Source organism: Penaeus japonicus, unplaced genomic scaffold, assembly GCF_977035675.1.
Source record: "Penaeus japonicus unplaced genomic scaffold, GWHDUDI00000001_assembly GWHDUDI00000001, whole genome shotgun sequence".
NCBI lineage: Eukaryota > Metazoa > Arthropoda > Malacostraca > Decapoda > Penaeidae > Penaeus > Penaeus japonicus.
The window spans coordinates 40,774,643-40,785,770 of record NW_028234403.1 but is presented as its reverse complement, the minus strand read 5'-3'; the positions used below and the strand labels follow the sequence as shown (position 1 = coordinate 40,785,770).

At 40.0% G+C, this 11,128-nt stretch overlaps 2 protein-coding genes across 5 annotated transcripts; both read left to right on the top strand.

Moving 5' to 3' along the window:
• Positions 1 to 659: 659 nt before the first annotated feature.
• Positions 660 to 3,630, top strand: LOC122263628 (uncharacterized). 2 transcript variants are annotated; one of them, XM_086540294.1, is made up of 6 exons: positions 660 to 797; positions 900 to 988; positions 1,905 to 2,071; positions 2,532 to 2,631; positions 2,753 to 2,899; positions 3,013 to 3,630. In XM_086540294.1, the coding sequence occupies exons 2-6, from the start codon at positions 906 to 908 to the stop codon at positions 3,176 to 3,178; spliced, it is 663 nt and encodes a 220-aa protein (XP_086396420.1). In that variant the 5' UTR covers positions 660 to 797; positions 900 to 905; the 3' UTR covers positions 3,179 to 3,630. The 2 variants fall into 2 exon arrangements, with proteins under 2 accessions (XP_086396420.1, XP_086396419.1); XM_086540293.1 differs by having other exon boundaries at positions 678 to 798; positions 878 to 988.
• LOC147472540 (uncharacterized) lies at positions 678 to 11,083 on the top strand. Of its 3 annotated transcripts, none has more exons than XM_086540292.1 (6): positions 678 to 797; positions 8,187 to 8,298; positions 9,367 to 9,533; positions 9,985 to 10,084; positions 10,206 to 10,352; positions 10,466 to 11,083. In XM_086540292.1, the coding sequence occupies exons 2-6, from the start codon at positions 8,195 to 8,197 to the stop codon at positions 10,629 to 10,631; spliced, it is 684 nt and encodes a 227-aa protein (XP_086396418.1). In that variant the 5' UTR covers positions 678 to 797; positions 8,187 to 8,194; the 3' UTR covers positions 10,632 to 11,083. The 3 variants fall into 3 exon arrangements, with proteins under 3 accessions (XP_086396418.1, XP_042888088.2, XP_086396417.1); XM_043032154.2 differs by lacking the exon at positions 678 to 797 and adding an exon at positions 7,956 to 8,107 and having other exon boundaries at positions 8,210 to 8,298; XM_086540291.1 differs by lacking the exon at positions 678 to 797 and adding an exon at positions 7,982 to 8,107.
• The last annotated feature ends 45 nt before the right edge of the window (positions 11,084 to 11,128 follow it).

The window sequence follows — 11,128 nt, the reverse complement described above, 5'->3', positions numbered from 1 at the left end:
TGGTATTTTCATACAAAGAAAGTGACGTAAAAAAATACATCTACACACACTCAGAAGTAAGAGTAATGTGAAACACTTCGTTCCCTTTCCATCTTATCTAAAATCTATTCTATTGACCAAAAATGCTGGAGAAACCGCGAATCAATTAAAATAAATTTTAACTTCTATATCTAGCCAGACCGGTTAATAAGCAACTGATGCTACTGATAGACTTCCAAAATATACACTTTACTTGACTTCTACTTTTATTTCTTTATCAATCTTTCAGAAGAAAGTTAAGGACAGAATTTTCTTTATTTTCACCGTGTTAGTTTTTCTGGTTTCCTTTAACATTGCACGTCCTAAACAACAAACATATCAGGACTGTAGTAAATGCTGTTGTTATTTCACGCCATGAAAGTCCTCAGCGTCAACAGAAAGCAAAGAGAGCCATTCTCTTGAGCAATAGGTGAATAGGTTGAAGACAGTAGCGGCCCAACTGGACGCTAAAGCCAGGCAGGGCAGGAAGGAGCCAGGAAAGGGTACAAGGATATGAGCGAGCCATATTTAATCTGTTAGCATCAACTGATGTTCATAAGCGCGAGGGCAAGAGCGGGCGAAATACAGGTTCTGGCAGCGGCTAAGGCTGCACTGCCACTATATAAGACACGGGCGGCACGAGCAGCGGCCACAGTTCTCCCGCCAAAGCTTGTAGTGACTGCTTGGTTTGTCCACTTCCTCTCTCTCTCTCTCTCTTATTCTCACGCAGCATTGCCGTCGAGAGGAAATCATAACAGTTGCCACTCATACGAATTCAGGTACTGATTCTCGTCTCCGTTGCCATTGTTCGTGACTGGATATTTCGTCCATACATTCTTGTGTCATGATCCATCTTACGAACCTGAATGTTCGTCTTCCAGAGCAAGATGACGATCGTCCAGAGATGTGTGATGATTACTGCCGTTTTCGTGGTGATGACTGACCTCACCGAGAGCTTCACTGTTAACGAGTAAGTAGTCAGTGACATGAATTTATTCAGCACTTAGTATATCTTGTTCAGGGAATGTTGGAGTGTTGCTTAACAGACTACTCCTTCCTCTATGAGAATGGATAAGTGAATTAGGAGGAAACGAACGAAACACCGTGAGTTAACGTTCGTGGTAACTGGTCTAGATGCTGTAACACCGTGATTGTAAGAGACTGAGAAAATGTGGGAATGGAAAAATCTCAGTTAACTTCGTCATTAGTCTCTATGACACACACACACACTCACACCCATACACATATATGTATGTATGTATATATATATATATATCATCATCATCATCATCAGCCTGTATCATTCCATTGCAAGACGTAGGCCTCTCTCAATCATTTCCAGTCATTTCGGTCCTGTGTCCTCTGGTTCCAGTTTACTCCTGCGAAATTCGCTATTTCATCCCGCCATCTAGTCATTGGTCTTGCCCTTGGTCTCATTGTGTCGTGTATTTCCCATTCTGTTGTTTTCTTTGTCCACCTGTTGTCCTGTCTACGATATATATGTCCAGCCCATTCACACTTTTTTTTCTTAATGCTCTTGAGCATATTCTATATATATATACACACACATGCACGCACATTTACACGCTCATGCACATATATAAACGCACACATGTGTGTATATATATATATATATATATATATATATATATATATGGATATGTATATCCATATATATAAATATATATATAAATATATGTGTATATATACATATATACATACATATATGTATGAATATGGATGTGCGTTATCGTGTGTATGTGCGTGTATGTACGTGTTTGTGTGCATTTATGGATGTCTATATTTATTGTATATATTAATTTATAAATTCTAAATGATGTCTCTGTCGTCTTCACACCAGCGGACCTTTTTCTTTCTTCCCGCAGGACGGATCCTTCCCGGCAGGACGGTTTCCTATACCTCACCAAGAACCGGAAACTAAAGATGCCCCCCGGAAGCCTGATGGTTATCACGCCCACCCTGAGTCTGCCCATGGGCAGGAACCTTCCCATCGGCTATGGGTCGTCCATGACCATTTCTATGCCTTTCAGAAGTATGTGGCACCTTCTCCTTTTACTATCATTGGCGTAGCGATGCGAATATCTTAATTTGCTTTTCGGCGCTCCCTGCTTGCTAGGAATCGCTGTAGCGAATTTTTTTTTTCTCCATGAGGGTTACCCTGTCTTTTAAATCCTCTTCTGCCTCTCCGATTGCCTTCATGTCTTGGTTTACCAGGTCCTTGCTTCTCTTTTCCGGTATTCATTTATTTCTCTGGCCAAGCACAACCATTCCAAGAACTCAATGCACGTTCTCCTCATTTCTTTGCCTCACGCAGATACTTGAACTGATCTTTATTCTGATAACTTTCTCATCAAATATATCTCCCAAATATATCTCCATCTCTCTAAGCACAGTGGCATTTGTAAACATCAGTATTTATAGTGGATTCCGGAGTAATATGAATACAGTATATTAACTAAATACATTTGGATAACGTTGGCGACACTTTGCAGTTTCTTTCGATGATCTCGGCCTGACATCCGAGAAGAACACGTGGGGCGTGATTGACGGAATTGATTATTCATCTCCCGGTGACCTGGCTGGTGGCGACAGGTAGGTACCAGGAAAAGGTCAATTCCATATAGCATGATTTGGTAAAACATGTCACAAAGAAAACTCCCATTAAAAAGGGAAAATATCAGTTACTTTGACAATAAATAAAATGCCTCCCCAGGGAGGTGATGTACAAGGTAGTCGAAGAGAATCTGGAGTCCGTGGGTCTGGACGGAAAAGCCTGTCTTCTCCGCGCCATCTGCGAGATGTTCGAGGTTCCTCTCCCGAACCACGGCTTCATCGGCGAAATGCTTGAACTGTTCTTCAGGTAAGATAGTGTCCTTTGGGAAGTCTGGCAACTGAAATGCAAGGATGGTGAGTCTGATTATCCTCTGAGCTCATGTTGAAATTCTGGTTGTGATGTTGATGTTGTATCCGCAGTTCCAGCCGAGCTCCCAATGCGAAGGACCGTTTGGCGGACTACACGAAGGCGGAGACGCGAGGCAAGGGAGGTCAAGACTGCACGGTGTATCACGAGGCGTGTCCCTACTCCTTCTTTGAGGTCCCTGCGGGCAATTCCTCGACTGGCGTCGATGGCAGTAATTAATCCTCCTAATGATAGATCTATGTCAAAGGTCGAAGGAGTCGTCCTTTTATTTAAGACTGTTATTTAACAGAATGTTTATATGAAACTGGAACTCTATTTACAACATATTGTTGTGCCTTCATCTAAATAGGTCATTCATGCAGAATGCGCTCAGTCAGTGCCGGGGCACCCGATGCTCGCTGCAGGCGCTGGCCTTCGAGAGCATAGTGTGTGGCCTTGAGGATCGGCCACACGTGGTCAAATATTGCAGCGCTTTACGATAGCAATCAGTTGAGCGACTGGCGGTGTGATGCAACGGCCGCTCTGCAAACAGCTCTGCGTTGGCCATCTCGAAGGGAGTCGGTGCATGACTGCGTATGACCTTGTGATCTCGATGTGTTATTTTTATCCCCAGTTGTCCCTATTTTTGTTACAAAATGTCTGTTTTTAATTCAATAAATCTATGATTATCATTTGATCTCTTAATGACACATTTCCTTTTACGAAAATGTTATGAGCAAAAGGACTGACCTCCCATCGAAAGGACGAGGGAAAGATAACTTGCAATGTTAAAACGACAAAGACACTCCCTTCAACACTGCAACACTGGTCCCGTGCTGTACAGAAACCGTAGCCACGCACCTCCTAAAACCAAGAAAGGTCAGCGTTCTCAGCTGACCAACATCTCGTTCCATCTCGCCGCGGAAGGAAAGACCGCTACCGTGACCTTGGAGAAAGTAACACTGGCATGGCTGGCGAGGCAGACCGGACGGGCAGGGTATCTGTTGCACTCTCGCTCACTCTCTACTTTCTATTGCCATGGGCGGGTCGGCCTCCTGCTGGAAACGACTGGGTCTCGATCACTCTTATTGCTGAAAAATCTATGGGGTTTCACGAGTGAGGAAAGAGAGAGATGGAAATTGAGTGTTATATTTAAGGTGAACTGAACTTTCGGGGGAAGGTTGGGGTTGAGTGTGGCAGGTTGCCAGATATGAATGATAAAAGTAGCGCAAAAGTGTTCAGAGGAAGGATTAGTTATATATGTATATATGTATATATATGTGTGTGTATATACATATGTATATATATATGTGTGTGTGTGTGTGCGTTTGTTTGTGTGTGTGTGAAAATATGTAAATATATAGATAGATAGATAGTTAAACGTACATATATATAGAGAGAGATATATTGTAAGTGTGCGTGCGTGAGTATATGTGTGTGTGTTTGTATATGTACGTAAATATGTGTGTGTGTGTGTGTGTGTGTGCATGTGTGCCACTATCATTCCGATACTTGTCAGATATTTCAGGTCGTTCAACCTAATGCATCTGCTTTCCCGGATCTAGAGGTTCTTCTAAGCGTCTGAGTAGTTCACAGCATAATGGTCAAGCAAAGAGAGCGTGGAGTGAGAAAGGTCCTTCGTTCAAAGGTCATTTAGTACATGTACGGACTGTGCATTCTGCAAGTTGCTGGCATCCTTGCTCGATGTCAGACGCGGGAAATTTAACTGACTGCACCGCTAAGGGATCATACGTTCAATGTGTATGTATTAAGTGTCCATGTTAATTACAATGATAATAAAAATTACACTTTAATATTTATTCAATTCCAGTGTTCTGTGTATATGATACATATATTATTTTACATATATTATAGGGGGGGGGGGGAGCGAACTCGGTAAGCCCTTCTAGCTTGGTAGTTGAGGGCTGCCAGTTTATCTAATCTTTTAGAATCTGGGGAGAGGGGGGTACGAGAGGGTACAACCCTAATATGGGTGACGCGTGCCCCCCCCCTCCCCCAACACAGTTTCGCCACAAATCACACCTAAAATCAGATAGGAGGACGTACGTAATGACACAACGACCGACCTACGAATTCGCTACGATATAATCAACGCTGAAATTTCCTTCCTTGTCTGATTTCCCGATTGATCTGGTTTCCGGGAAGTTTGCAGAATATTTCAAACTCATCTCGTAAAAAAGATATGACAAAGCAACTCAAAAATGTCGCAAAAACTCGATCGATTTGTAATAGTTTGAGGCCAATCCACTATGAAGCATAATCTGAAATCCTTGCCAGCATGTTGCCCATGGAAGGAAAAGGTAAAAGTCGCATAAAAAACGATAATGATATTGACAATGATACCAACAACAATAATGATTAAATTAATGATAATTGTAGTAATGATGATAGTAATACGATGATGATTATAACAATAACAATAGTACTGATCATAGTGATGAAAATGATGACAAGAATAATAAAAGATAATGGAAATGATAAAATAAATGATAATGATAATAACGATAACGATAATAATAATGATGAAGATATCAATAATCTACGAAATCCACGACTGCACTGGGAGACTGACACCCGCACGAGTTGAAGGCCAAGCTGCGTCTGGAAGGAAATCGGCGGCCGAGAGATCTCTGGGAAATGCAGACGGAGTGGAGAGGAAGGCGAAGACGAAGGACTAGTCAGTGCTAGATTCCTGGGGCTGGATTCACTAACATACGATGGTTAGGCATTTACCAGCTGTCAACTACCAGAGCGTTTACCAGTCATGGCAAAGTGGGATTCATCAAGCGATGATAAGTCGCCTGGTAAGGGTAAAGAGACTTTATCACCGTAATTTGATGGTAACTCTGGTAAATCGATTCCGCCAATCAGCGAGCGCCTTACATAATTTTTTAGGCACCTTTGACCAATCCCGTAACATGTAAACAAAACCTGATCCAACAGCGAGACTTTTGTTTCAAGAAATGATAAAGATTTCTTCTGTGTTAAATTATTTCTATATAAATTAATTTCCTAGAAAGCATATTCTATTGCATGATCTTATGGATCATATATAACGTAATGGTTTTCAAAAACATACTTTTTTTTTTTTTAGATTGCAGTCGAAAGAAAAGAAACAATGGCTCCACGCAATGGTGGTGTTATTTGTATCAACGTTTTCCAAAAAGAAATGCCAATCAAACCCTAAGATTATGAATAATTGTATCTAAATTAATGCAAACACAAAAATAATCTATATATTTATATGTTTACTGTTTTTCAGCTGAATGTTATTAAAACAAAATGTTTGAATTTGTCAAATTATTAATTCCATGTATTATTTTCAGTTATTGTAGGCCTATGACGAAGCTGCATGAACATTATTCTCGCTTATTTCCTGTGAATTTTATTGATTTTTGTCATATTTATATGAAAATGAACAGTTGCCATCACTCTGATCATAATAAGTGTACATGCAAACTAAAGTGTCGCCTTAAATGTTGATTTTTTGCTGAGATAAAGCGAGATGAGAGAATCATCGCTGTAGTTGCCAGTGCTCCAACCACTGTTAAAATTTAGCATTGTATTCTATCATGGTAAGTTGTTCATGAATACCGATGCGGTCTTTTTGCCATCATAATTGTAGTTACCAGCGTATTTATCATGGTAAGTGCGTTAGTGAATCCGGCCCCTGGGCTGCAACTTCCTGTGAAGGATAAGGGATATTTCAGTCTAATGACAGCAATGATAGAAATAATGGTAGTGGTGATGATACTTAGGATAACAGTAATTATAGTAATGATAGTGATGATGATAATTATCATAACCATAACAATATCGAAGATAATGATATTAAAGACAGATAACGATTATCAATATGTACTACAATACTACAACTACTATTACTACTACTTATGATAGTAATGATAACTTACGTGTATCTCTCTCTCTCTCTCTCTCTCTCTCTCTCTCTCTCTCTATATATATATATATATATATATATATATATATATATATATATATATATATATATATATATATACATATATGTGTGCGTTTGCGTGCATACGTGTGTGTATATATATGTATATATATACATATATTTGTATATCATATATATGTAAATATATATATTTATATATGTATACATACATATGTATGTATATATGTATATTTGTATATATATAAATATATATATGTATATATATGTATCTCTCTCTCTCTCTCTCTCTCTCTCTATATATATATATATATATATATATATATATATATATATATATATATATATATATATATACATATGACATGGAGGCATAGACAGAGACAGATATATATGCGTATACATCTAGTCATTGGTATATTCATACAAAGAAAGTGACTTAAAAAATGAGACTTCGTTCCTTTTCCATCTTATCTAAAATCTATCCTGCTGACCAAAAAGCTGGAGAAACCGCGAATTAGTTATAAGAAATTTTCACTTTTATATCTCGCCAGACCGGTTAATAAGCAACTGATGTTACTGATAGACTTTCAATATATACACTTTACTTGACTTCTACTTCTATTTCTCTATTAATCTTGCGTGTCTCTGTACAGACACTTATTTTATTCAGAAGAAAGTTAAGGACAGAATTTTCTTTATTTTCACCGTGTTAGTTTTTCTGGTTTCCTTTAACATTGCACGTCCTAAAAACAAACATGTCAGTCTACAGCCGACATAAAACAAACATAACTTGGACTGTAGTAAATGCTGTTGTTATTTCAAGCCACGAAAGTCCTCAGCGTCAATAGAAAGCAAAGAGAGCCATTCTCTTGAGCAATAGGTGAATAGGTTGAAGACAGTAGCGGCCCAACTGGACGCTAAAGCCAGGCAGGGCAGGAAGGAGCCAGGAAAGGGTACAAGGATATGAGCGAGCCATATTTAATCTGTTAGCATCAACTGATGTTCATAAGCGCGAGGGCAAGAGCGGGCGAAATACAGGTTCTGGCAGCGGCTAAGGCTGCACTGCCACTATATAAGACACGGGCGGCACGAGCAGCGGCCACAGTTCTCCCGCCAAAGCTTGTAGTGACTGCTTGGTTTGTCCACTTCCTCTCTCTCTCTCTTATTCTCACGCAGCATTGCCGTCGAGAGGAAATCATAATAGTTGCCACTCATACGATATTCAGGTACTGATTCTCGTCTCCGTTGCCATTGTTCGTGACTGGATATTTCGTCCATACATTCTTGTGTCATGATCCATCTCAGGAACCTGAATGTTCGTCTTCCAGAGCAAGATGACGATCGTCCAGAGATGTGTGATGATTACTGCCGTTTTCGTGGTGATGACTGACCTCACCGAGAGCTTCACTGTTAACGAGTAAGTATTCAGTGACATGAATTTATTCAGCACTTAGTATATCTTGTTCAGGGAATGTTGGAGTGTTGCTTAACAGACTACTCCTTCCTCTTTGAAAATGGATAAGTGAATTAGGAGGAAACGAGCGATGGAATGACATAATTTCGCGGGAGCTGGAAAGGCGAAACACCGTGAGTTAGCGTTCGTGGTAACTGGTCTAGGTGCTGTAGCGATTGAGAAAATGTGGGAGTGGAAAAATCTCAGTTAACTTCGTCATTAGTGTCTATGACACACGCACACTCACACCCATACACATATATGTATGTATGTATGTATGTATATATATATATATATATATATATATATATATATATATATATATCATCATCATCAGCCTGTATCATTCCACTGCAGGACGTAGGCCTCTCTCAATCTTTTCCAGTCATTCCGGTCTTGTGTCCTCTGGTCCCAGTTTACTCCTGCGAAATTTGCTATTTCATCCCGCCATCTAGTCATTGGTCTTGCCCTTGGTCTCATTGTGTTGTGTATTTCCCATTCTGTTGTTTTTTTGTCCACCTGTTGTCCTGTCTACGATATATATGTCCAGCCCATTGCCACTTTTTTTCTTAATGCTCTTGAGGATATCCTATATATATATATATATATATATATATATATATATATATATATATATATATATATATATATATATATATATATATACATACACACACACATGCACGCACATTTACACGTTCATGCACATATATAAACATACACATGTGTATTTATATATATATATATATATATATATATATATATATATATATATTTATTTATTTATATATGGATATGTATATCCATATATATATATATATATATATATATAAATATATGTGTATATATACATATATACATACATACAGTATATGTATGAATATGGATGTGCGTTATCGTGTGTATGTGCGTGTATGTACGTGTTTGTGTGCATTTATGGATGTCTATATTTATTGTATATATTAATTTATAAATGTTAAATGATGTCTCTGTCGTCTTCACACCAGCGGACCTTTTTCTTTCTTCCCGCAGGACGGATCCTTCCCGGCAGGACGGTTTCCTATACCTCACCAAGAACCGGAAACTAAAGATGCCCCCCGGAAGCCTGATGGTTATCACGCCCACCCTGAGTCTGCCCATGGGCAGGAACCTTCCCATCGGCTATGGGTCGTCCATGACCATTTCTATGCCTTTCAGAAGTATGTGGCACCTTCTCCTTTTACTATCATTGGCGTAGCGATGCGAATATCTTAATTTGCTTTTCGGCACTCCCTGCTTGCTAGGAATCGTTGTGGCGGATTTTTTTTCTCCATGAGGGTTACCCTGTCTTTTAAATTCTCTTCTGCCTCTCCGATTGCCTTCATGTCTTGGTTTACCAGGTCCTTGCTTCTCTTTTCCGGTCTTCATTTATTTCTCTGGCCAGGCACAGCCATTCCAAAAACTCAATGCACGTTCTCCTCATTTCTTCGCCTCACGCAGATACTTGAAATGATCTTTATTCTGTTAACTTTCTCATCAAATATATCTCCCAAATATATCTCTATCTCTTTAAGCACAGATGCATTTGTAAACATCAGTATTTATAGTGGATTTCGCAACACTTCGAATTTTTAATAAATACATTTGGATAACGTTGGCGACACTTTGCAGTTTCTTTCGATGATCTCGGCCTGACATCCGAGAAGAACACGTGGGGCGTGATTGACGGAATTGATTATTCATCTCCCGGCGACTTGGCTGGTGGCGACAGGTAGGTACAACGAAAAGGTCAATTCCATATAGCATGATTTGGTAAAACATGTCACAAAGAAAACTCCCATTAAAAAGGGAAAATATCAGTTACTTTGACAATAAATAAAATGCCTCCCCAGGGAGGTGATGTACAAGGTAGTCGAAGAGAATCTGGAGTCCGTGGGTCTGGACGGAAAAGCCTGTCTTCTCCGCGCCATCTGCGAGATGTTCGAGGTTCCTCTCCCGAACCACGGCTTCATCGGCGAAATGCTTGAACTGTTCTTCAGGTAAGATAGTGTCCTTTGGGAAGTCTGGCAACTGAAATGCAAGGAGGATGAGCCAGATTATCCTCTGAGCTCATGTTGAAATTCTGGTTGTGATGTTGATGTTGTATCCGCAGTTCCAGCCGAGCTCCCAATGCGAAGGACCGTTTGGCGGACTACACGAAGGCGGAGACGCGAGGCAAGGGAGGTCAAGATTGCACGGTGTATCACGAGGCGTGTCCCTACTCCTTCTTTGAGGTCCCTGTGGGCAATTCCTCGACTGGCGTCGACGGCAGTAATTAATCCTCCTAATAATAGATCTATTTCAAAGGTCGAAGGAGTCGTCCTTTTATTTAAGACTGTTATTTAACAGAATGTTTATATGAAACTGGAACTCTATTTGCAACATATTGTTGTGCCTTCATCTAAATAGGTCATTCATGCAGAATGCGCTCAGTCAGTGCCGGGGCACCCGATGCTCGCTGCAGGCGCTGGCCTTCGAGAGCATAGTGTGTGGCCTTGAGGATCGGCCACACGTGGTCAAATATTGCAGCGCTTTACGATAGCAATCAGTTGAGCGACTGGCGGTGTGATGCAACGGCCGCTCTGCAAACAGCTCTGCGTTGGCCATCTCGAAGGGAGTCGGTGCATGACTGCGTATGACCTTGTGATCTCGATGTGTTATTTTTATCCCCAGTTGTCCCTATTTTTGTTACAAAATGTCTGTTTTTAATTCAATAAATCTATGATTATCATTTGATCTCTTAATGACACATTTCCTTTTACGAAAATGTTATGAG